General features: G+C 42.3%; 1 protein-coding gene across 5 annotated transcripts in view; it reads right to left on the reverse strand.

The window, feature by feature from the left end:
• Window positions 1–27,177, reverse strand: part of LOC146181857 (uncharacterized) — a 145,731-nt gene that overhangs the window by 7,718 nt on the left and 110,836 nt on the right. For 4 of the 5 annotated variants that reach the window (XM_084576865.1, XM_084576864.1, XM_084576861.1 and 1 more), the window contains 4 exons: window positions 24,960–25,088; window positions 15,190–15,339; window positions 13,448–13,573; window positions 480–632 (listed from right to left, as the gene is read on the reverse strand). In XM_084576865.1, the coding sequence (XP_084432991.1) occupies window positions 480–632; window positions 13,448–13,573; window positions 15,190–15,339; window positions 24,960–25,088 (558 nt within the window). The remainder of the gene's footprint in view (window positions 1–479; window positions 633–13,447; window positions 13,574–15,189; window positions 15,340–24,959; window positions 25,089–27,177) is intronic. The other variant, XM_084576863.1, reaches the window with a different exon arrangement.

Here is a 27,177-nt window from a genome sequence, read left to right on the forward strand (position 1 = left end):
AAACTTCCTGGTGCCCATCGACATACAAGTCTGTGAAATTTGTAATCAGATGCAAGAGCTGGCCTTATTGACCCCTAAAGATTCCATAATGCTAATAAGCAGTTGGCAGAAATATAGAACAGCATTAAAGCACGACATTATGAAACTTTGCGATGACTGTGTGAGACACCTGTTCATGACACTAACTTAGAAGCAATTACCTTTAATGTGCACAAGAACTAGATGTGATGGTGATTGTGCACTTACTGAGCTTTGATATTGGCTTTCATTTCATGTATCCATTTTATGGCCTCTAATATTTTAAAACCATTGTTCCATAAAATGTTAGTTGAAAGTCACTGGTTTTCTCAGCGTTGCCTTCATCTCTACAGCTGCATGCTGTGCAGTATGCAGTCAGCATGCTGAACCAACTAGCACATTTATCTACAATAGTAGTAAAGGCCGTAAAAATAAATGAAGGAATGTTTTAACGAACATACATCCAGTGTCTGAAGAACCAGACTGGTCCGGTATCTGTCCCATCCATTCCTGTTGAACAATTGGAGTGTGCATCATATCTGCAGAGGCAGGGTGGTACGTCAACGGCTCCATCGCTTCCAGTTTCACAGAAGGCATGTTCATACACCATCCAACTTGAAGAAAAAAAAAAAGCAGCGAAGGAAAGAAGAAACAAAAGTTGAACCGTGCTATTTGGCCACTGGTGAATGATCCAAGCTTCAAGTAAGGAACAAAAAGCCTGTTATGTACAAATTAAAGCTAGTACACTCTTCATATATTGCGCACTAAAAACTCTGAATCAATGATATTTTTATCACAGCCACGAATTACTCCGTGCAGTGTTGTGGCTTTACCTATATATACCGCATGTACTCGCATAATGAACCTACTCACATAATGAAGCCACCTCAACTTTTCCTGATAAGAATGTAAAAAAAAAGACAGTCATTGTCATGTCTTTCCCTTGTCCTTCCCTTTCACGCTGTCACAGTATGCAGCTTATTCCTTGGCAGTGCACCAAGATGTTGCACTGGATAACATCACCCTGTGTTTATCTGTTTATTTTTTGATGTTAGCTCTAGCACTATGGGTGGGAGGGGGCGAACTTAGCTGAGTGCCAGCGGCCTTAGCAGGAGTGCGGGTGGTAGCTTGCTCTGCTCGTACAATTATTCAAACCTGGTTTTCAGTATGTTTGCTTTATCATGCTGCGAATGAGGAAGGGCCCACAAATTGATCGAAATGCCTGATAGAAGAAAATGCCTTTTGAGGCAAACATACTAAATGATGGCATCATGATCCCGGCTGACTGCATGCTTTCAGTGATGACTAATGGTTAAAAGAATGGGCAAATATTGCAAAAAAAAAAAAAAAAAAACACATTTCTGGAAAAAAACTTCCCATCATTGACATCAATTTTTCTTGAAAAAGACTGGATCCATTATGAGATTAAATATGGTAGTACATTTGTTTAAATAAGATTTCAAAAAAGGAGCTCTCCATATCCACAATAAACAACACACAGTAAAAAATTCATACAGATTAAATACATTTTTCGGGACAATTTTTCTATGCGGAATTACAAACTGGGCTGTGTGGTTATCTTGCAGACATAAATATACAACATCCGACCATTGTCACTACTTCAGCCTATCCATCTCCCCCAGGAAGAAATTTTTTCAACTGTAGTTAACTTCATAGTGCCTAGCAATGTTCAGTAGAGAAGAGCTAATATCTATGCTTCAGCTGTAATTTGGAATAAACTATCTGCAATCTTAAACAGGTCCTTCCTCAAATGTTGAAAAAGCTCTTCTGCAGTAAAAAACATTTAAAACCATTACAGAACAACGATTTTCTTACATGTATACCACTGCTTGCATAGGTTTTTTTAACTACTACACAATTTCTTGTCCATTGCTGCTTCTTTTTATGTAAACTTTGTTATACTAACATGAAAAAATGTATAACATAAGTTGTATCACAACAGTCTTTTGTTCTTATTTCATGACCGGAAGTCCAACTCAAAAGCCAATTGCCCATATGATTCATGAATCTATGTACGTTCTCTTCTTTTTAGTTGAAGTAAACCAGTCTGATGTAAACCTCAGGTGATCTTTCGAAATTCCCCGAGTTTTCCAGGTTTTCCCTGAGTGCATTTGGTAAATTCCCTGAGTGACAGTTTACTTTGTTTTATGCTAAAACGGGCTGATACAATGCCGCCTGATGCTATCCGTCTCCAGTTAGCTTGTTAAACACAATTTAATCCCAATTGAATAGTAAGGAGAAGCATTCACAGTGAAAGCTCGTTAATTCGAATTTTCGGATAATTTGCTCTACACTACTTGGTCCGGCCAAGCTCCATAAAGATATGTGTATAAAAAAGCTCGTTAATTCGAACGCGAGTCGGCACCGCTACGGATAATTCGAACTACGCGCCGCGGCGTCTGGGCCGCTTGATGCACATCACGCGGGGGGGAAAAAAAGAGAGAGAGAGAGAGAGAAACACTTTCACAATAAAAAGGCATAATTAGAGGCAGCGTGCGTCCAGAACAGGGACAGAAGATGGAACAAGGTAAAACCATGGAAGAGTGAGTAGCACTTAAATGGCGCCATGACCGCGCGGCGGCCGGCGGCGTTGGAGGGAGGGGACGGCGACCGCGGCAAGGTGAATGCATGGCCGCGGCAGCGGCTGCCTGCTCTCTCTCCAGGGCAACCTCCGTAGCTCGCAACTAAATACTCTTTAATTCCAGCCCTGTTAATTTGGAAATACGGATAAGTACTGTCAGCGCAGTCACAGCCAACGCCCATGAAAGGCTATGGAGATGGAGGGGCCCTATGGGTTTAACTTTCTTTTTTTTTTTTTCTTTTTTTGCGATAACCATCCATCCTTCCACCCATCAGTCGTCAACGGAAGCATGCGAGTCGGCCGCGATCATGACGCCGTTATCACGGCGCAGCATCTTTGCGCACTGCTAAGATGCTGCGCGAAACAGAGAGACGTGCTAACGACTGACGCTTTTCTTTTTTTTTTCCATATTGGTAGGCACAAATCGCGGCTGGTTGGGTTCATTACGTGAACGAGTTCGTTACGCGACTAAATACGGTACATTTACCACAATACGAATGGTTCTTGTCAGTTTTTTCGAGGTCATTCGATAATTCAAACATCAAATAATTCAAACTTTTTTTCCCGGTCCTGTGAAGTTAGAATTAACGAGCTATTACTATTTCATTAAAGAAGAAAACAGAAGCGAGAGAGTAAAAGGCATAAAAGCCGAATATCTAAAATCCAGGCTGCAAACTAGCAATGTTTCGGATTCGTCCAGTCCTGGTCGAAAGTGCACTTGAAGGTTGCCATGCTTGACATGTCGCGATATCGGTGCGGATGGATCTGAGAAGGCGGTACACGAAGTCACAGTTCGGCCAAAGTCCGCCTCTGCTATCACACTGACAAGGAGGAACAAAGTCAGAAAGAAAGAGGAGCTTAATGTTGTTTCTTGTATTTTTTTTTTTTCCAATATAGGACTGATGCCTAATAAATACTGCGCTCTGATGGACCTTCACAGTACTCAGTGAAGCGCGCGCACTACTGTTCCCATCCTCTGTCTGAACGTTTAGCAGCTGAGTATCTAGTTAGCATGTAATCAACCATATAGCAGATCCCATATTCTATATGTTACTAGCTAAAACCCCCAACCACGTGTACTTGCTGGCGAAACGCGACAGGTCAACGACGTGATTCCGTGCTTGCTGATCCTCTTCAGATATGTAGCTCCTGTTGTCGTCACATCGTGGTTCTATTTCGTGAAAATCAATATATAACAGATACTGCTGCCTGAGAAGTCACATAGCAGAGGCCTGCCTTATACCCAGACGCAATGTCAAGCTCCTTCATGGACGCGTATTCGAGCAGTGCTTTGTGCAATGCGCAGTTTTTGCAGCAATGTCTTTCTCCTCTCCAATGCAGCAGTTTTTCTTTTTCTTTTCGTAATTATTGATAGAATTGAAATATTTCAATTGTTTCTCGTTGTCCATGTGAGGCATGAGCTCAGTAGTGAGACAGGCACCAACTGTCGGAGCGTATTCTGAGTCTGTACCAGCTTCTAGCATTTGGGAAATGCTTTTCTTTTTTATTCTAGGGGGGGGGGGGGGGGGAACAAGATTTAATGGCTTTCTTTACTTTTGCAGATATTGAATGAAAAAACTAATCACAGTATGTTCTCATGCAATGTTCGACACTAGCAACATTCTTCACGAAATCGTTTTGCGAAAAAGTAGCAAACATATACGGGCTGTCTAATGTTAAATGGCAGTTTTCTTTCTATAGCTGCCGAACATATTAAGCAAGGTCCGAATTTATGGGGCGTCCAGTCAGTTGACACCTGAAAGAACACAAATGTTTTCAGTGTGGAGCTGTGATGCATGGGATTTTTTCCTTTATTTTTGTTTTTGCCATATTGCAAAACAACAAACATTATTTGCCAGCAGCAATTCAGGGAAGTAGTAGAATGTACCGAATAATGGGCATATAGAAAATATGATACATACATGTATAGTGCTGGGTACTTTAAGACAACATAAAGTTGGAAGACATGTGTGCACTCATTCTTGCTTCTACTGCGATAGCCGCAGTAGCAAACCTAAGCACAGTAAGGCTCACTACAAACGATATTCCTCTGTGGATAGTGTCAAATGGTTGACAGTTTCAATCCCTACCTCATTACACTGTTTTCATGGTGCGCCATGAAGGTTAAACAAAGAAACGGCATTATTCAGTGATATGGATGGGAGAAAAGAAAACTGGCGTGGTCCAAATTAAGGCATAATTCCTTTTCGATGCACCTCACATAACTCACAGAAAAAAATATCTCGCACTAATATAAAAAGCAAACAGCGTGGTGATCACCATCACTGTAGCAACAACAATCATGAGAACTTGCGGTAGGCGAGAGCAGCTAAACGGTAGGGGCAGTTGCTGCCACGTATATACTCTGAATCATTTCTTTTCCAAGTCATGTTCTGAAGGCGCATCTCAGCAACTGAAGCCTGGACTTAGTCGACTATATTCAATTCATCAATGAATCGAATGCGTAAAGACGTTAGAATATCGTGCTGGAATTTAGGAGAGCAGTCTGGCGCCATTAAAGTGCCAAAACCTGTTTTATCTAGATGTCTGGACGTATACATACGGGCGAAATCTGTTGACAGCTTGTATGCATGAAACCTTAAAAGCTGAGATGAATTGGCAAACAAGGAAATCAGGAACATGCTTGCACATCTTTTATGCGAAAAGGCGATGAGCAGTCTGTCTACAGGCAAATTTAACACATCGTGGGCGATATATTTCGTCTGCCTTAACACCGGGTACGAATTTGCAATCTTCCAATGAATGCTAAATAAGATATTTTACAATTCAGGCGCGCCGTTGATTGAAAGTGCGCCTAGCGCACCAACCCCGCGAGCGCAGATTAACGCAACCCTCAAGAAGAAGAAGAAGAAAAAAAGAAAAAGCTCAAGGGATGTATTCAGATATGTGGCGCAAACAAACACAAACACAGGAGAAGATACACAACACACGCGCACACTACCAACTGTAAGAAGAACCTGAAAACACTTCCTCTTCTACACTCAGGCACGTCTCAACTTCCTCTTCTTCTCATCTTCCTCTTCTTTGCCAAGGGGAAAAAGGCACTCTCTTCCTCGCAGTCCATTACCTTGTCCAAACATGGCGGTGACCAATCTCATCTTCCTCTTCTTCTATTCTTCCTCTTCTTTACCAAGGGGATAGCAACACTTTCTTCCTCTTAGCCCAAAAACATCGACCAAACATGACAGTCACAAATTCTATACTTTCTTGTAAATCCACACCTCTGCTTTGCCCAGTAACTCCTACCACGCAGGACAGGCAAATATCACCACATAGTCACAAGTCACACACTAAAAACACCACCACACATATACAGTAGGACATGTCCATCTACACCCCATAACTTAAGTAGTCCCTATGTATTGAGAAACTTTATCTTGCCAACATCTAAGAAGCCACGAGGCCCATGTACTTGAGGGGAAAAAAATTTCTGTAAACTCCCATGGCCCCATAAAGTAAGATGAGTCCAAGAATAACAACTTTAGGCCAAGAATAACAGCTTGAGGCCCGATAATAATCTCGTTCTTTGCATAACTCAGGAGGATTGCTCAATAAAATTAAATTCTTTTCTACGTAAACTCAACGAAGCTTCACTAATGCATCTCTCATCTTTCTTCTGTATCCAATACGCCTCTAAAATTTCGCGTGCCATCTTATCCCGACTCTTGCCTAATATGTTTAGTCTGCTAAACAATGGCTCACACTTGCACTTTTGGCAGTGCAAGGCTAAATTTGACCCTTTGCCATTTTCTATGGACTTCTCATGTTCCCTCATTCTATCATTAATACATCTTCCTGTTTGGCCAATATATAGATTACCGCACGTCAGAGGAACCTCATAAATCACCCCCACCCGACATCCAATAAAACTCTTAACATGCTTCTTATCGCATTGCCCTTTGTTTTTTCTCCCTATTATTGCACATAACCCACCCAGTTTATTGAGGGCAGAAAACACAACTGGCACCTCAAACCTACTAGCCACCTTTTTCAGGCAATGTGCAACTCTATGTATATAGGGGATCACTTGTGGTCGTTTAATCCTCAACATATCTGGCGATCTTTTTTTCCCTTTCATTTTTTGAAGCAAAGACTCTGCCACCCCACATATAATCATACCCGGGAAACCAGCCGCATCAAGTCTTTGTAATTTATTATTAAAGCTTTCCTCTGCCACATGTACACATGATTTTAGCAAGGCCGACTCCAAACAAAGGGAAGCTATCCCTCTCTTTATAGTCTTTGAATGGGCTGATCCATATGGAAGTAGCTCTTTTTTAGCCCTGGGAAAATATTTCCAACACACTTCCCCATTACAAATTTTCATATTTAAATCAAGAAACTGCAATTTGTTGTCCACCTTTAGCTCATGAGTAAACGTAAGCCCTTTTCCTTGTATCTTAAAAATAGAAAGCACACTTTCCACACTTTGACTCACTGCTGCGCCCTTATCCACAATGACTAAGAAATCGTCAACATATCTAAATATTTTAAAACCTGATCCATTAAGGGCTGTATAAATTGCTCTGTCAACACAGGATAAAAAGATGTTACATAGAACTGGGGCAACACATGACCCTATACAAATGCCCCTTCTCTGCACATACAAATCAGACCCAAACGATACAACAGTGGACTTAAGGTAAAACTCAAGTAGGGCTAGAAAATTGTCCACATTGACACCAGCAGAGTTCTGAAAGTCTATAGTCCCATTACTTTCAATGCATTCCCGCACCGATTCAAACAATTCTAAATGTGGCACCGAATAGAACAAATCCTCTACATCAATAGAAAAAAAGTACCCAAGATTGGTTTGATCTTTTAAAAAATTGATCACTTCAAAAGAATTCTTTGTAGCAAAGGGATCATGAACCTCCAAACCTTTTAAATGTTTAAGAAGAAGTTCAATTTCAAGAAAATTGAAGGAAACACGGCATCTAGTGACCCAGACAACAGAGTTTTTGTGGCTACGATATGTGGCCTTGCTGCCAAGAAAAACCGAAAAGCATACTGGAAAGCCGAGGCAGTTGGTTGTTTTGGGGGATATCGCTATTTCAGAAAAAGTCGCTGATACCCTAAAGAAGGGCCCGAAATATAGTGTGCCGCCCAAGATTCCAGCTTGTGAGCTTCTGTCCTTGAACAGAAAGATAGCGGATAAAGCTGGTGAAGATCGGGACCGATGCTTACTGGATGGGCTTGATAGTATTATGAGGACGTCTTGGAACAAGCACAAGGTACCAAAGGAATGTACTGCAGAAGTGGTGAAGTTTTTTGAAAGGAATAACCTTCGATTACTTCAAACGGACAAAGAAGGGGGTTTTGCTGTGATACCGGCTGGACTCTTTGAAGAGAAGGCGACAATTGCAATTGAGAAAAATTTTGTTAAAGTGAAAAAGAAAGTTTGTAGAACAAGAGCTATTGCGTTATGTAATGATATGAAGCTAACCAGATTGGCAAAAGGGATCAGTGAATGCAAGAAGGCCTGTTTGGATGTGTTCTTCACAGTTAAGACTCATAAACCGGACTCGCCTTTCAGATGTATTGTGTCTGAACGTGATGCGTGGCAGCATCAGACCAGCCGGTATCTTCTTAAACATTTAAAAGGTTTGGAGGTTCATGATCCCTTTGCTACAAAGAATTCTTTTGAAGTGATCAATTTTTTAAAAGATCAAACCAATCTTGGGTACTTTTTTTTTATTGATGTAGAGGATTTGTTCTATTCGGTGCCACATTTAGAATTGTTTGAATCGGTGCGGGAATGCATTGAAAGTAATGGGACTATAGACTTTCAGAACTCTGCTGGTGTCAATGTGGACAATTTTCTAGCCCTACTTGAGTTTTACCTTAAGTCCACTGTTGTATCGTTTGGGTCTGATTTGTATGTGCACAGAAGGGGCATTTGTATAGGGTCATGTGTTGCCCCAGTTCTATGTAACATCTTTTTATCCTGTGTTGACAGAGCAATTTATACAGCCCTTAATGGATCAGGTCTTAAAATATTTAGATATGTTGACGATTTCTTAGTCATTGTGGATAAGGGCGCTGCAGTGAGTCAAAGTGTGGAAAGTGTGCTTTCTATTTTTAAGATACAAGGAAAAGGGCTTACGTTTACTCATGAGCTACCGGTGGACAACAAATTGCAGTTTCTTGATTTAAATATGAAAATTTGTAATGGGGAAGTGTGTTGGAAATATTTTCCCAGGGCTAAAAAAGAGCTACTTCCATATGGATCAGCCCATTCAAAGACTATAAAAAGAGGGATAGCTTCCCTTTGTTTGGAGTCGGCCTTGTTAAAATCATGTGTACATATGGCAGAGGAAAGCTTTAATAATCAATTACAAAGACTTGATGAGGCCGGTTTCCCGGGTATGATTATATGTGGGGTGGCAGAGTCTTTGCTTCAAAAAATGAAAGGGAAAAAAAGATCGCCAGATATGTTGAGGATTAAACGACCACAAGTGATCCCCTATATACATAGAGTTGCACATTGCCTGAAAAAGGTGGCTAGTAGGTTTGAGGTGCCAGTTGTGTTTTCTGCCCCCAATAAACTGGGTGGGTTATGTGCAATAATAGGGAGAAAAAACAAAGGGCAATGCGATAAGAAGCATGTTAAGAGTTTTATTGGATGTCGGGTGGGGGTGATTTATGAGGTTCCTCTGACGTGCGGTAATCTATATATTGGCCAAACAGGAAGATGTATTAATGATAGAATGAGGGAACATGAGAAGTCCATAGAAAATGGCAAAGGGTCAAATTTAGCCTTGCACTGCCAAAAGTGCAAGTGTCAGCCGTTGTTTAGCAGGCTAAACATATTAGGCAAGAGTCGGGATAAGATGGCACGCAAAATTTTAGAGGCGTATTGGATACAGAAGAAAGATGAGAGATGCATTAGTGAAGCTTCGTTGAGTTTACGTAGAAAAGAATTTAATTTTATTGAGCAATCCTCCTGAGTTATGCAAAGAACGAGATTATTATCGGGCCTCAAGCTGTTATTCTTGGCCTAAAGTTGTTATTCTTGGACTCAACTTACGTTTTGGGGCCATGGGAGTTTACAGAAATTTTTTTCCCCTCAAGTACATGGGCCTCGTGGCTTCTTAGATGTTGGCAAGATAAAGTTTCTCAATACATAGGGACTACTTAAGTTATGGGGTGTAGATGGACATGTCCTACTGTATATGTGTGGTGGTGTTTTTAGTGTATGACTTGTGACTATGTGGTGATATTTGCCTGTCCTGCGTGGTAGGAGTTACTGGGCAAAGCAGAGGTGTGGATTTACAAGACAGTATAGAATTTGTGACTGTCATGTTTGGTCGATGTTTTTGGGCTGAGAGGGAGAAAGTGTTGCTATCCCCTTGGTAAAGAAGAGGAAGAATAGAAGAAGAGGAAGATGAGATTGGTCACCGCCATGTTTGGACAAGGTTATGGACTGCGAGGAAGAGAGTGCCTTTTTCCCCTTGGCAAAGAAGAGGAAGATGAGAAGAAGAGGAAGTTGAGACGTGCCTGAGTGTAGAAGAGGAAGTGTTTTCAGGTTCTTCTTACAGTTGGTAGTGTGTGCGTGTGTTGTGTATCTTCTCCTGTGTTTGTGTTTGTTTGCGCCACATATCTGAATACGATGATGCACCAACTAGCCCCTCAAGCCGTTATCTCAAGGGATGTAACTTGCTGCTTCTTTTCTTCTACCCCCTCATTTTAATTTTGCGTACAACAAGGGGCACAACAGTATGTCGATATTACAGGCAACAACGAGCATTAACGCAGCCGGCTGCGCAATCCCCTACGCCGCTTGCCGCTCCTCAATGCAGCTACCCTTGAACATGGTGGAAACGCGCGCGGCGGCCGATAGGTGGCAGCAATTTTGCATAAGGTCTATTGGTGCTACCGTGTGCGTCCACCCCATGTAGTAAAAATGGACGCTTACATCAAGATGGTGAGCAGGGAAAAAGGAGCCGTCCATCGAAAAACACAACAAAACAAGGGGAAGCCAGTGGCCATTGAACGGCGCACGTGTGAACCGTAAGATCCGTTTGCTCTGCCGTCAGCCACAGCGCCGAGGGAAAGTCTGCTTTCGCCGCGCCTTGAAATTTGAAACGTTGCAACACTTTATGCCGCCTTGCTGGGATGGTCCATTTGGCACAACATGGGAGGCCGGCAGTTGCAGAGGGAAGGACGCGTAATGCCACAGTGTACAATCTTGCAACACCAGCCCGCTTTGTTTACACGAGCCATTATTATCGTGACTTTAGCTCCCTTTAGGTAGAACTGCTGCTAATTTTCCTTGATATAGGCACGAATGCCCTGAGTTTTTAAAGATTATCAAATTCCCTGATAATTCCCAGTTTTCCAGGTTGGTAGACACCCTAAACCTACTCATATCTGCTTCAGAGGTGCAAATTAATCAGTGCAAAGAAAATTTTCAAATTTAAACCATTTTTTAAGGAGCATACAAGGATTGCAGACGCACATACAAAACTGGCCCTCCCTGCTGACTAATTATGCAAATTTTGTGGAGTCCTAGTAAATGTATATGGGAACTATTTGGCACTACAGGTACAGTTCAGCAATTGTAGGATGCACACATTTAAGAAGGTGTGCCAACATGCCTTGATTTCGGAAAAAAACAGCGTTATAACCTAAAGGAGGAAGACATAATAAGGGTCATTCAAAAAGAAATAATAACTAAAAACCCACTGAACACATACGCAAGCAGATGGAAGAATGTTGCCTGGTACTATTAGCAATGTGCAATTAAGTAAATCAGGATTTAAGAGGTGCAGATTAACTAGTATCCCTACTTTAAATGAGATTTAAAATGATGATCATTCATTATGCTGAACCAATGACATAGATAACAGGGGATGCTGTCTACCAGACAAGGGATAAAATTTACAAACAAGCTGCAATCGACAGTAGGCTGAATGGCTTCTAAAACATTTAATCGATGTTACCTGCCAACACTGCAAAAATAAAGCCACAACTTTCCTAATAGCATAAAACAAAAAAATTTGATGATTGCAGCAGAACCACAAAGCGTAAAGAAAGGAAGATGTTAGCAAAAACTGCACAAACTGCAGCCACTGCAGCACAAAAAGCAACGTGCAGTAGCAAATGCGGCTGCCTGATAGAGTACAGAGAAATCACAGGGACCTTCTTTGTTAATGGGTGAGCTGGGAAAAAGGGATGTGTAAGAACTGAACCAGTGGCTACGACAGACACCAGTGATGCAGTCAACATGAGGACAGTGGACGCAAAAGTATGTGTCATTGGGTGTCCACTAGGGTTAAGGTTATGCTGATGTGGACCTGGTGAAGTCATCCACCAGTGATTGCACAAACATTAGCTACATGTGAAGGAATGACGGATACGAAAGGCTGCAGACGTCAGTGAATTCTTGACGGATGAAACCATGGACTGAAGGGATGGCGGAAAGCTCATGGTCAGCATCATATGGCTGTACAGGGCAGGGCCTCTGGTTCCAGGCGGATGATGTTGGTCATATTTCCAGGCGATGTGGACATTTTGTGAGACATGGCCAAATTGAGGAGGTGGGTCTTTTTAGGCTAGGCTAGGGTTAGGCTAGATTATTAGGCTAGGTTAGGTCAGGTTAGGTGGCATTTGGCTGTGTTTTAGATCTTCCACCATTAAGCAACTGTTTTAAGCTACTGGGCTGAAGGCACTGCCTGCAGTTCCCTTCAGCAAATGGTCCTCTTTGTCCAATTCAGACATCTTATCATTAGGCTTGTCATAAGGGGCCAAAATACTTGGAATATACAAGACATAAGATTTGGTCAAAATCTGAGTGCGAGTTGTGTGTCCCAGCTGGACATATCATCTTCATTAGCTTTGTACTAAACTCAGGCGCTATTTTTCAGATAGGATGTTACATTGGAGACCATGAATGCTGGGCACCAGTGGTTGTAACTACTCATATACAAGTAAATGTGGACCTAATTTTCTATGTCGACCTGTCTGTGATAGGGTAATGCCGCAGCCTAACGACGGTGAGCAAAAACAATGGAAAGCATGGTCGGCATCATTGCTCACCACGGGGCTTCATAGTGTATAACAGAGAATAACTTGGAGTCCACAATGGTGCTTCTACACTCGTTTTCCACACAGATGGGCAAAAGCTGCACCTCCAACAATTGTGTTCTCAGAAGAAATACATAAACATATACAAAAATGGATGTGCAGAGATAGTTGCATACAGCAACTAGAAAAGTAAGTTCTTCACTGATGTCTTGGTTCATTTCCTACTCAATTACTTTAAGAGATTGGTCCTCTTTGTCGTCTGCTTGCTGCAATATCAAAGGTGATGCACGAAAACCAAAGCCCGATGGCTACTTGCACTACAGTATGTTCCGTTTTCCACCCCAGTATTTTGGCTGAGTTCAAATAATCGATAAATAATGAATGAAATGCAAAATGCACCTTGCATTATGTGTTCCCATTTTATACAAAAGCTCCGCACAGAATCACGCTCTTTTCCATACACTCTCGAACGAAAGTGCACGCCTATTCCAACTTATGAGGCAATTCTCAAATATATTTCATCCCTATACGAAACGTTGCACCGCATTCCCACACATGACATATTCACACAATTAGGTTCAACATGTCACCTTCCTAATCACTGAATTACTTAAAAAAATGATGTGACAATGAAATCATGCGAAGGGCCATTCATGGTCCAACTTTTGATCATCCATCATTACCACCTTCATAATGTGCACAATCGACGTCTACTGAAGTGAAAAACCACTAAAAAAAAACCAAAAAGAGAAAGAAAGGTCAATTTAGTGAACATACCTGCAATATCCGTAGAACCAGGCTGATCCAGCTGTACCATCTCTTCCTGTTGCACAACTGAGGTTTCCTCAACATCTGTAGAAGTGGGCTGGTCGGGGAATGGTTCCATTGGTTCGAGTTTCACAACTGGTGTGTTGATAGGCCATTCAACATGCAAAGAACAAGGGAAGAGAATTACACAGACACAAGGTCAGCCACATCGCAAGTTTATGCATTGCTAACGAAAATGAAAATTATAATATTCTGATAATATGCTGATGCAGGTATGTCTCTCTTGTGAATTCTGAAGTCTTCTAATAAGAAACAAGCACATAAATGCAGTGAATGCCACTCGTTTGCTGTAATGAAAGAATCCCCACATTGTGATTACTAAAATGACATCGAGGACAAAAAAAAGTTGGACTGTATCGCCAAATTACCACATTCTAACTATAAAGACAGTGAAGTGGGGCTGTAATGTGCTAGAACAGGCCAGGAAAGTGAAATATAGGAGGCACTGAAACTGCTCAGTTCTGAACATACAGTACGCTAATGCATATATTTAGTGCAGATCCTACGTGATAGGTTGCAACAGTAAGCGCTTCAAATTGATGTTCACAGCATAGTTTTCTGAGTCCAAAGTTTTGTTTGTTTGGTGGAACAAGTTTTAAATATTTTTTTCAGAAATAAATTAATCTTTTGCTTTTAATAAAATATAACTGCAGCCAGAGTTATCCACAGAATAGATTTTCACGGAGAATAAAAATCACAGGAATTGATTTTAATGCTGTTTCTGGCTAATATTAGATATAGGATATTACACTGGAGAGATAGGATATTACACTGGAAAGCAGGAGTGTTGGGTGCCGTTGGTCGTAACTACTCACATGCGCGTACGCATGGAGCTAATTTTTTTGTGTTGACAGTGTCTGTGCCAGCGTAATGAAGCAAGGTAATGAAGACGAGCAAGAAAATTAGAAGGCACTGTCGGCCTTATTGCTTGCTACGCTTGCTACAAGGCTTCATAGAGCATGACTGAGAGAACGAGTTGGTGTCTGCTGCAGAGCTTTTACTTTTATTTTTCATAGAGGTAAGCACGCACCTTCAACAATTGTGTTTTGGGAAGAAATATATTTATATAAAAAATAAGTTATATGGAGAAAACTGCGTACAGCAACAAGAAAAGTGAGCTTTTCATTGTTCTGTTCATCACCTACTCAATTACTTAAAGGGATTGGTCCTTTGCTGTCTGCCTGCTTGCAGTACCCTGGGCGATGCACAAGAAACAAAAGCAAATGCTACCTGCTTCGAAGTTTCTCTTTTTTTTCCTTTTTCCTCCCAGTATTTTGCTTCAGTTGGAAAAATTCAAAAATAATGAAGGAAGAGTGAAATGCATCTTGCACTATGTTTTCCCGCATTACACAAAAGCTCCATGCAGAATCAAGCTGCTTTCCATACACTCTCGAACCACTGTCCAATGCCTATTCCAACTTATGAGGTCAGTCTAAAAAAAAATTTGGTTTCTATACAAAATTTCCACAATAATTCATTCACACAATTAGGTTCAATATGTCAACTTCCAAATCACTGAATCACTTATATAAAATAATGTAAGATTGAAATCCCGCTAAAAGCCATACAAAGTCCAATTTTTGAGAATGCACCATTACCACCTTCGTAACATGCACATTCCATGTCTACTGAAGTAAAAAAACCATTCAAAAAAAAAAAAAGAAAAGAAAAGGCCTTTTTAGAGAACATACATTTAATGTTCGTAGAGCCAGGCTGGTCCGGCAACCGTACCATCTCTTCCTGCTGTGCAACTGGGGTATTATCAACATCTGCAGAAGCAGGCTGGTCGGAGGGTGATTCCATCGCTTCCTGCTTCACAACTGGCATGTTCATATGTCTCCCTACATGCAGGAATCAAGGCAGAAGAAATAATGAGACACAATGTCAGCCTAATGGCAACTCTCCACATTACTGATAGTATATATATATATATATATATAAGGAGATCAATTAAGGGGAAAATGAGGGTGCTCGTTATAATACATAAAGGAAAGAAGCCAACAGTCGGCGAGGCCCAGGAAAGCGTTGGGGATGGTACTTTTATGTCTTTTTTTTTAAATGTTTGCTTAGATAATCACAGAAATCAGTAATGTAATCTGTTTAGGGGAAAGATAATTAAACACAAAGTAGAAGAAAAAACAACATGCCGATGGTGGGATCCGAACCCACGACCTCCGAATATCGCGTCCGGTGCTCTTCCAACTGAGCTACATCGGCCGCTGTCCCCCTGCTACTTGCTTGGGTATTTATGTTGTCTGTATACTAACCTTGAGAGTGTTCACCAGCGCCACCCTCAGCCATAGCGGCGGACGTAGAACGTCCTTTGTTACCGCCAGCGTCACGTAGAACGTGATCAAAAGCGAGGGCGAAAGCTGTGCTAGAACCCTCTTACGCTACCTATGGCTTCAAGACTGCCAGAACCGAGACCCCCGTAAGCTACAAGCAGATCAATTAAGGGGAAAATGAGGGTGCTCGTTATAATACATAAAGGAAAGAAGCCAACAGTCGGCGAGGCCCAGGAAAGCGTTGGGGATGGTACTTTTATGTCTTTTTTTTTAAATGTTTGCTTAGATAATCACAGAAATCAGTAATGTAATCTGTTTAGGGGAAAGATAATTAAACACAAAGTAGAAGAAAAAACAACGTGCCGATGGTGGGATCCGAACCCACGACCTCCGAATATCGCGTCCGGTGCTCTTCCAACTGAGCTACATCGGCCGCTGTCCCCCTGCTACTTGCTTGGGTATTTATGTTGTCTGTATACTAACCTTGAGAGTGTTCACCAGCGCCACCCTCAGCCATAGCGGCGGACGTAGAACGTCCTTTGTTACCGCCAGCGTCACGTAGAACGTGATCAAAAGCGAGGGCGAAAGCTGTGCTAGAACCCTCTTACGCTACCTATGGCTTCAAGACTGCCAGAACCGAGACCCCCGTAAGCTACAAGCAGATCAATTAAGGGGAAAATGAGGGTGCTCGTTATAATACATAAAGGAAAGAAGCCAACAGTCGGCGAGGCCCAGGAAAGCGTTGGGGATGGTACTTTTATGTCTTTTTTTTTTTTTAAATGTTTGCTTAGATAATCACAGAAATCAGTAATGTAATCTGTTTAGGGGAAAGATAATTAAACACAAAGTAGAAGAAAAAACAACATGCCGATGGTGGGATCCGAACCCACGACCTCCGAATATCGCGTCCGGTGCTCTTCCAACTGAGCTACATCGGCCGCTGTCCCCCCTGCTACTTGCTTGGGTATTTATGTTGTCTGCATACTAACCTTGAGAGTGTTCACCAGCGCCACCCTCAGCCATAGCGGCGGACGTAGAACGTCCTTTGTTACCGCCAGCGTCACGTAGAACGTGATCAAGAGCGAGGGCGAAAGCTGTGCTAGAACCCTCTTACGCTACCTATGGCTTCAAGACTGCCAGAACCGAGACCCCCGTAAGCTACGAGCAGATCAATTAAGGGGAAAATGAGGGTGCTCGTTATAATACATAAAGGAAAGAAGCCAACAGTCGGCGAGGCCCAGGAAAGCGTTGGGGATGGTACTTTTATGTCTTTTTTTTTTTTTAAATGTTTGCTTAGAAAATCACAGAAATCAGTAATGTAATCTGTTTAGGGGAAAGATAATTAAACACAAAGTAGAAGAAAAAACAACGTGCCGATGGTGGGATCCGAACCCACGACCTCCGAATATCGCGTCCGGTGCTCTTCCAACTGAGCTACATCGGCCGCTGTCCCCCCTGCTACTTGCTTGGGTATTTATGTTGTCTGTATACTAACCTTGAGAGTGTTCACCAGCGCCACCCTCAGCCATAGCGGCGGACGTAGAACGTCCTTTGTTACCGCCAGCGTCACGTAGAACGTGATCAAGAGCGAGGGCGAAAGCTGTGCTAGAACCCTCTTACGTTACCTATGGCTTCAAGACTGCCAGAACCGAGACCCCCGTAAGCTACAAGCAGATCAATTAAGGGGAAAATGAGGGTGCTCGTTATAATACATAAAGGAAAGAAGCCAACAGTCGGCGAGGCCCAGGAAAGCGTTGGGGATGGTACTTTTATGTCTTTTTTTTTTTAAATGTTTGCTTAGATAATCACAGAAATCAGTAATGTAATCTGTTTAGGGGAAAGATAATTAAACACAAAGTAGAAGAAAAAACAATGTGCCGATGGTGGGATCCGAACCCTTCTTTCCTTTATATATATATATATATATATATGTTTTTAAATTTACGCTCGCCCGAAATATGACTATACAGTCATGGTCTACCCCTGAAGGCTGGACCAATGTTACTAGAATCAACTCAGCTTCACAAACCCAGCTCCACTACCATTGATGGATGCATGGATGGAATATAGGAGCGTCCCCTTTGAAACGGGGTGGTAGCAATAGCTATCATGCTCATTTTTCTCCCTATATCTTAATTATTGATTTAGATTGGTTAACTAAACCATCATTCTATTTATTAAATTTTTGTTTCTACATTACTAACCATGGATAGATGGAATATGGGAGCATCCCCTTTGAAACGGGGTGGTAGCAGTAGCTATCATGCTCATTTTTCTCCCTATATCTTAATTATTGATTTAGAATGGTTAACTAAACCACCATTCTATTTATTAAATTTTGTTCCTACATTACTAACATTATGTCACTTCTCTGCTTTTAAGCCACCAATCTTCCAGTCGTTTTTTGCTAGTTTCCACCGCCGGTTTATTCACCCGGCCACTGTTATCTCTAAAGCCCAGAGCTTCAGGAACAGTGATTGCGCCTGCACCAACTTCCGGATAGATACCATTACATTCGAGTATAATATGGTCAATTGTTTCACTGGAGTTTCCACATACAGCACATGCGTCATCTCCATTGTTAAATTTCTTTTTGTAGCTGCGTGTTCTAAGGCACCCTGATCTAGCTTCAAAAAGTAGGGCACTGCCTCTTGAGTTATCAAAGAAATCTTCCTTCCTGATCTGCATTTTCCACTTTCGGTATAATTCCACACTCTGTTTCTTTTCCATCGAATTTATCCAATTTTTACCTTCTGTGTTTTTCACCTGTTGCTTAATGCTCTTTATTTCTCCGTCCTTGTTACTAGCAGACTTACTAGTTAGTTTCCTAGTTCTTTTCCTCCATTGTGAGTCAACGCTTTTTAGGTACAGGTATTTAAATACTTTAGCTGCCCATCTGTTACTGTCCAATTTCCTCAGGCGTTCCTCATATAATATTTTACTCTGAGCTTCCCGTACTTCGAAAGATGCCCAGCCCATATCTCCCTGTACCGCCTCATTTGTAGTTTTACCGTGGGCACCTAGTGCTAATCGTCCAACGGATCTCTGATTTGTTTCTAATGTCGACTGTACCTCTGATTTTAGGCACAAAACCGCATTTCCGAAAGTAAGTCCGGGCACCATAATTCCTTTCCAAATACCCCTCAAAACCTCATACCTATTGTATCCCCACAATGCCTTATGCTTCATTATCCCGACATTCCTTCGCCCTTTGGCCTTAAGGGATTGCTCATGCTTTCCAATGTATGCCAATCCTTCGTTTACCCATACCCCCAGATATTTATATTCTGCTACTCTAGGTATTTCAAGGCCTTGTATTTTAAGACCCTGATCAGCTGAGCCGTTGAAAATCATCAGACCCGACTTAACGGCGCTGAAACTGAAGCCTAGAGCGTCCCCTTCGTCTCCGCACTACTTAACTAGAGTTTGCAATTCTTCCAGGCTCTCAGCTAGCAGCACAATATCGTCTGCATACATCAAACCGGGGAGGCGCTGCTCTACCGCCTTTCCACCTAATCTATATGACAGGTTAAAACCTAGGTTACTGTCTTGTATCCTCCGTTCCAGGTTTATCATATAAAGCATGAACAGCACCGGTGATAGAGGACAGCCTTGTCTTAATCCTTTGCATACTTTGACATCCTCTGTACTTCTTATCCCTTCCCACGTAATTTCTACTTTGTTATCCCGGTATATTTCCTGTAGGAACTCTATTATCTCATAACCGATACCTTCTTCTTTTAATATGTTCCACAGGAGTTCCCTGCTTACGTTGTCGTACGCCCCGTTTATGTCCAGGAAGGCCAAATACAAAGGTCTATTTTCCACTCTAGATATTTCGATGCATTGGGTAAGCACGAACAGGCTATCATCTAAGCGCCTACCATTTCTAAAGCCGTTCTGAAGTTCTCCGAGTATCTTCTTACTTTCTACCCATGCTTGCACCTTTAATTTCACCGCCTGCATGGCTAACCTGTACATAACAGATGTTATGGTAATCGGCCTGTAGGATTTTATGTGCATTCTGTCTCCTTTCCCTTTATAGATCAAATTCATTTTACTCTGCCGCCAGCTGTCCGGAATTTGCTTATTCGTTATGACTGTTTCCAGAGCTTTTAACAACGTTTCCTTACTTTTTGGACCTAGTTCATTAATCAGCTTGATCGGAATTCCATCTATTCCTGTAGATGTGTTTTTAGGAATATTTTTTTCGGCCTTTTTCCAGTTTAAATTGGTCACTTCTAAGCTCCTTTGTATTCTGCTACCTTGTGTTGCTTCCTGATTTGCGGAGATTACCCTATCGTCACTCTTAAATGACTCGGCTATAACTGATGTAATGTAGTTCACTGCGTTATCTCCCTTTAAATAATTTCCCGCGTTATCTTGAATCCGATCCTGCTTTCTTTGATTCTTCTTCCCTAGCCAGCTTATATGGTTCCAGAATTTTCTTGCTCCGCCTCTAGAGGCATCGTGTATATCAGCCATCCAGCGATCGGTGGTCTATCTTATTTTACTTTGGACGAGGGCCTGCACTTGAAGTTTCTTTTGTCGATATGATTCCCATTTTTGGTCGATTTCCTCCTGAGGTACCTGTGCCTTCTTTGCCATTCGGTGTTCCCTTGAAGCAGCCCGTCGTTGTTCAATAGCTTCCCTGATTTCCTTATTCCATCAGCTCCGTGGCTTCCTCTTTCCTTCCAGCGGTTTGCTACTTTAACCTCCTGAATTTTCCTCCTTATGAGTAGTTCCACCTGTGCATAATCCCAGTCTTCCATGGGGCTTTTCTCTATTGCTTCCTCTATGTCTGCTGCTATCTGCGCTATTTGATCGTCGTTTAATTTTGCGTTTACGTTTTGTCTAAGTTCCATTTCTCTTTTCATCAAGGGCCCCATCTGCAGACTAATACGTTTATGATCACTTCCCAGACTACACTCCCCTTCTTCGTCTATTTCCATTTTTGTGACCTTGCTATAAATTTCCTGTGACATTAGACAATAGTCAATGGTTGTCTGCCTGTTGTGGAATTCCCACGTGATTTGGCCTTCACATTTTGTTTCTCTATTTACTATAACTAGATCGTGTCGCTCACAGAAATCTAGCATTAGCCTGCTGTTACAATCCGTGTATCCATCCAGATCGTCGATGTGGCCGTTCATGTCCCCCAGTAGAATAATATTGGCCCTGTTTCCAAACTGGCTTATATCGTCACTGAGACATTCAACAAGATCCCTGTTTTCTTGCCTGCATTGATGCCCTGTTCCTAAATAAACTACCCCTAGCCATGTCTTTATGCCGGCAATTGTTCCTGAAACCCAGATATGTTCTTTACAAGATGATTTAATTCTTTGCCAATTTGTTCCCTGGTGTATCAACATACCTACCCCTCCACCCTTTTTTTCCGTTCTCGTTCTGTTGCACCCTTCCCAGACGTAGCCTTCTACAAACGGTGGATCTTCTAGATCCCTGAGATGAGCCTCGCAAAGAGCGTACACACCTATTTTGTCATCCTTCAACTGCTGTTCTATCTCTAGCCATTTCGGTCTTTTTCTACCTCCTTGCATGTTTATGTAGCTGATCCTAGTGTTAAATTTCTTTTTTGTACTTTTCTTTCTCGACCTACTCTTTGCCATTTTTGGGGGCTCAGCCTCCATTATTACACTTTCTTCTGCTACACTTCTAACTACCTCTGTGCACGGAGTCCTCGTGGACCCCCTAAAAAAGCTACAGCCCTGCCTGCCAGGTGCCAGCCGATCTCTGCTCCCACCCTTCTGTTAAAATGAATGCATCTCGCTGAAAAGCCCTACCAAAACCTGCTTTATATACCTCCCTGTTTACCTCAACCACTTCGAAACGCTTCTCCAGGCTTAACTTTCTTATGCCCTGATTAACTGTCACCACGTCCTTTTCCATCTTTCCGTTCAATCCTAGCACCTCTGGTACTGTGCATACAACTATCTGCGTCTGCTGTGCTATCTCCCTGATCTCGTCAACTCCCTTAGCTAAACTTTCCACCACTGCTGCAGCGTCACCATTTAGGACATCATTTAGCCCCGCGGCTACTATTACCATACTGCGCTCTGCGGAATTCTTCAACAGCCTATTTTTACTCTCTTTTAGCACTGCCCTCGTTGTTCTTCCTGGGAAAGCTCCAACCAGCACTCTCTTATCACCCCTTAAACGTTCCAAGATATCTCGCTTGCACCTGTCCATGTTAGAATCTTCACCCAGCAGAAAAGTGCGCCCCTAGTGGCCAAAGTGAGAACTACAGCGCTGCAGTCAACTCTTGCTCCCGGGCGCGTCGTCTGCTACACGCTGCATGGAAGCTTAGAGCGGCCGGTGCACACACAGCTGTTGCGTTTTGCCGTTGCAGCGTAAGTAATAACGCCATTTTGGAGGAGCTTTGGAGCGACAAAACTAGTTTTCAATCATTTGAATTATATTTTGGAGCTCATATTTCTAAGGTCAAATGCCTTTGATAATTGTATTTCTCTTTCTGACATAAAAAAATTCCCAATCAGATTCCTTTTTATGCATGTTAGGTGCTTTTCCAGCTTCGCACTCATCTCTGACAACACAAACAGCCAAAGCATGTACAGATGTATAATATAACACAGGCTGACCTGAGGAACAACTTGGAATAGACTAGCAGCCTGACCTAAACTGTTAGCCTATTTTGACTTGATTGATGTCATGATATCTGTTGAGTCTAAAACTTTAGCGCCCTCAAGCAGTGTCACTAATTTGGAGTTCAGATTAATGAGCATGACATTTCCGCTCTCTATCTTGTGCGCATCCTTTTTGATTCTGTGCCAGTACTTATAAATTCCTGTGCACTAGACACTAGTGTGTTCAGGAAAGATAGATGGTACTGAAGGGTAGCCTTTTCATCCTTCAGCTTCTTTGTTGCACTAACAATAGTTAATTCTTTCGCCTGATAAATGCTGGAGCTAATTTTTAACATCTTGGCAATAGGCCCTGCATGGCTTTCCAACACCTTTGGGAAGCTTCCTAGTGATTGACACCTTTGGTGCACCAACCCATTATGCTTCAAGTATGATTTTGTCTGCCGTAGGCCTGACAAGCTTGTTACTGACAAAGAGGCTTGATGGTGAAGTATGTGCTTGTTTTCACAGTGAAATCATTAGAATAACTCAAGCAGTCTTTTGCACTTGGACAAGTTTCTTAATGGCTCACAGTAGTTTGCGCTATCTGCTTTGCTTGCTGATTCTCTCTCCACCGGCGATTCAAAAGGCTGAGAGGAGGTGCTATATGCCACACGCACAGTGCATCTTTTTTTGAATTATTTTCCCCGCCGGGGTGGTGCAGTGGTAAGATGCCCGTCTACTGTGCTGGAGTACCCGCGTTCGATCCCGACCGCAGCGGCTGCGTTTCGATGGAACGAAATGAAGAGGCGTCCGTGTGCTGTGCGATGTCAGCACACGTTAAAGATTCCCAGGTGGTCGCAATTACTCTGCAGCCCTCCCCTACGGCTCCTCTTTCTCTCTTTCCACTTTCATTCCCACCTTCCTCCCTTCCCTTACAGCGTGGTTCAGGTGTCCACAGAGATAAGTGTGACAAATACTGCGTCTTTCCCTTCCTCTGAACCTATTATTATTATTTCCCTTCAATCAATTGTGGCTCACATTAAATTTACTTGCAAACAAAAATTTATCATGCTCCATGCTTGTCTCCCTTACGAAATTTTTTGTTTTTTACATCAAAAAACACCAAGTCCACGGCAAGGCGACAGGTTATTACACTTTAACGAAAGCAAGTTTTGTGCCAAGTATGCATGTATTTGTAGTCATTTGGAGCCTGTTTGGACAATACGATTTTCAGATAATACATTTTTATTTTCAGTGCCCGTGAGAATCATATCAACGAGATTACACTACAAATGCCTATTCCCATTTCACTGCAATAGCAGACTCTCCAGAATGTGAGCAACGCGGGTGTGATGAAATGATTGGACATATACTTTGTAACTGCCCTTGATTTGTGCCAGAGCATGCCATCCTGGCTGCTACGCCCCGCTACTTGGACACTCATCCTCTTACACAAGAAAGGATTCTGGGGCCTTGGATAAAACCTCCATTAGAAAGGAAAGTGGTGAAGGCACTCCTGAAGATACTAAAGGACTCGGGGTGGACTTCATGACTACAAACATTAATTGTGCTTCCTCTGTCCCTTTATTGTCGAGGGCTATGGACAAATAAAAAAAAATAATAATTTCACTGCCTCTCTTTCTTTCCTTCCCCCCCGCCCTCCCTCTTCATGTAGAGCAGCCTACAGGGCACCACCCAGCTAACCTCCGTAGTCTTTCATTTTTCTGTTTCTCTCACTCTCTTTTCGATGGGATGTTGAAGCAGCTATGTTCCTCTTGTGAATGCTAAGGGCTTCTAATAACAAAATTATAAAATAAAGCAGTGCATGTTACTAGTTTGCTGTAATGCCAGAAACCCCTCATTATTAATACTAATGGGACATCAAGTCGACCTGTATCAACAAATTGCTCCAATCAAAAAAGATGAAAAAGAGATTTCATATTCTCACATGGCAGTGACTAGGCCATAGGCAGCAATCGAACAGTCTTGGTTCTTAATGAAATGAAGTCTTTTTTGGGCTGACTTGCGCCCACAAATGAATTAAGCAATTCAGCAACGAAGAAAGCAGGAAGGATGTTCGTCGGTTGACGAAGTATGAATGCTCGTTGCATTCGGCAGTGCTCAATTTAAATTTGGCGCTGAAACATTTAAATAAGCCAGTGGAGGGATACCGAAAAAGTTCGGAATAATATGGAAACAGTTGTGCTTGCCAGCAATCATTCCAGACTAATTTCGGTGCATCTTGCGATGCAAAGAAAGCAATAAAAACGCGCTTCATGGCACCAAGCACAATATAGGTCCGTGCACCATCGCCGACACGGCCTTATGCTGGAGGCTGTTGCAAAACAACAAAGATTTCAATGGTTTGCAGCAATATGCTAGAACAGACCAAGAAAGCAAAATATAGGCGGCCATGAAACTGCCTACTTTTTAAAATGTGATGCATTAATTCATAGCTAAAGGCTACACATGGTCCAACTTTTGAACATGCAGCATTACTGCTTTCATGATATTCAAATTCCACATCAATTAAGACAAAAAAGCACTTAAAAAGGCCTGTCTTAATGAACATACATGCAATGTCCATAGAGCCAGGCTGGCCCACCAACAGCACCATCTGTTCCTGTTGCACAACTGCGGTGCCTTCAACATTTGCAGCAGTAGGCTGGCTAGGGGATGGATCCATCACTTTTTGGTTCACAACTGGTATGTTCATATGCCGTCCAACATGCAGAGAACAAGGGAAGAGAATTATACAGTCACATGGTCAGCCATGTGGCAAAATTTCACATTGCTAACCAATATGAAAATAAGCATTTATGACATGCTGATGCAGCTATGCTCCTCTTGTGTACGATGAAGTCGTCTTAACAAAAAACAAGCACATAAAACCAGTATATGTCAAAGCTTGTTATAACGCTAGTATGTGCACATTATTAAGCCGACATTCACACAATCACACAAGGTGATTGAAAGCCTGCACCTGCAGGCAGATCACATGATGAAGGCCGATTTCCCTAAAAAGATTGTGACATCCATTGCTGAAGGCCTGTTAAAAATGATAAAATCTGGGAAACAGGCAACGACAACTGAGCTGCAAGCTCATGGGTGGGCTAAATGCATGGCACTGCCATACATTCACCAGCTGACACACCGCCTAAAGAAGGTGGCGGAGAAAGGCAATGTCCGAGTTGTGCTCCCTGCATCAGATAAACTCGGGAAAACTATGCAAGGCTGTTAATGCTGCCTCAGAGAAGAAAAAACACCCTTGAACAATAAAACAACAAATTCCGTATGTGGCCTGCAAGACCAATGTGGTCTACAGAATTCCCTTGTCATGTGGGAATTTCTACATCGGCCAAACTGGCCGATGTATCAATGTTCGGCTAATGGAGCACAGGCATGCTGTCGAGGCAATATCAGGCTCGGGGCACATTGCAAACGCTGCGAGGATAATTGTGTTCCAATATACAATCAGACACGGGTCATTTTTTGAAGCTCAGACCAGAAGGAGCGTGAAATACTCGAAGCATTTCTCATTGATATTGAATAAAAGTCATGCGTAAGCAAGCCTTCGTTATCTTTATCATCCAAAGTAATACAATTCCTGAACCCGAAGATACCGCTGCACATGTGCACATGTTTTTTTACATGGTTTGCTTGTATATTGAATGCGTTGTCTGGAATAAACCATGTTAATGTCTAGCGTTCGTGGTGTTCGCTTCTCTTCTGTCCCTGTCTTTAGCGCTAATTACCTTGTGCATTGAATCTAATAATCACAAATTAGCCCAACTGTCTGCTTTGAAGGACAAACTGAAGTTGGTCTGTATTAACAAATTCATCATCATCATCATCAGCCTGATTATACCCACTGCAGGGCGAAGGCCTCTCCCATATCTCTCCACTTAACCCGGTTCTGTGCTAGCTGCATCCACTTGACCCCTGCGAACTTCTTAATCTCATCCGCCCACCTAACTTTCTGCCGCCCCCTGCTACGCTTTCCTTCCCTTGGAATCCAGTTTGTTACCCTCAGCGACGATCGGTTATCCTCTCTTCGCACTACATGTCCTGCCCATGTCCATTTCTTCTTCTTAATTTCCACTAGAATGTCGTTAACTTGAGTTATTTCTCTGACCCACTCTGCACGCTTTCTATCTCTTAATGTTACCCCTACCATTTTTCGTTCCATAGCCCTCTGGGTTGTCCTCAACTTAAGTAGAACTCTCTTGGTTAGCCTCCACGTTTCAGCCCCATAGGTGAGTACAGGCAAGATGCAACTGTTGTATACTTTCCTCTTGAGCGATACCGGTAAGCTGCTAGTCATAATCTGCGAGTGCTTGCCAAATGCGCTCCATCCCAATCTTATTCTTCTTGTTATTTCCTTTTCATGATCCGGATCTGCGGTTACTACCTGTCCTAAGTAGATATATTCGCCTACTACTTCCAGTATTTCGCTACCTAATGTAAACTCCTGTTCCTTCCCGAGGCTGTTGAACATTACCTTAGTCTTCTGCATATTGATTTTCAAGCCTACCTTTCTACTTTTCCTGTCTAGGTCATCAATCATTATTTGCAGTTCATCTCCCGAGTTGCTTAGCAAGGCAATGTCATCACAAATTACCACATTCTAATGGCAATTACGGTGAAAGATAAGGTGTTATATGCTAGAAAAGGCCAGATAAGTGAAATATATGTTGCATTGTAACTGGCAACAATATAAACAATATGAACCACTTTGCTGGCACTCTCAAGACAACTTAGGAGACCACGAGGCACACCCCCTCGCGCAGTG

Source organism: Amblyomma maculatum, chromosome 8 (assembly GCF_055883805.1).
Source record: "Amblyomma maculatum isolate TAMU_Amacu chromosome 8, ASM5588380v1, whole genome shotgun sequence".
Lineage (NCBI taxonomy): Eukaryota > Metazoa > Arthropoda > Arachnida > Ixodida > Ixodidae > Amblyomma > Amblyomma maculatum.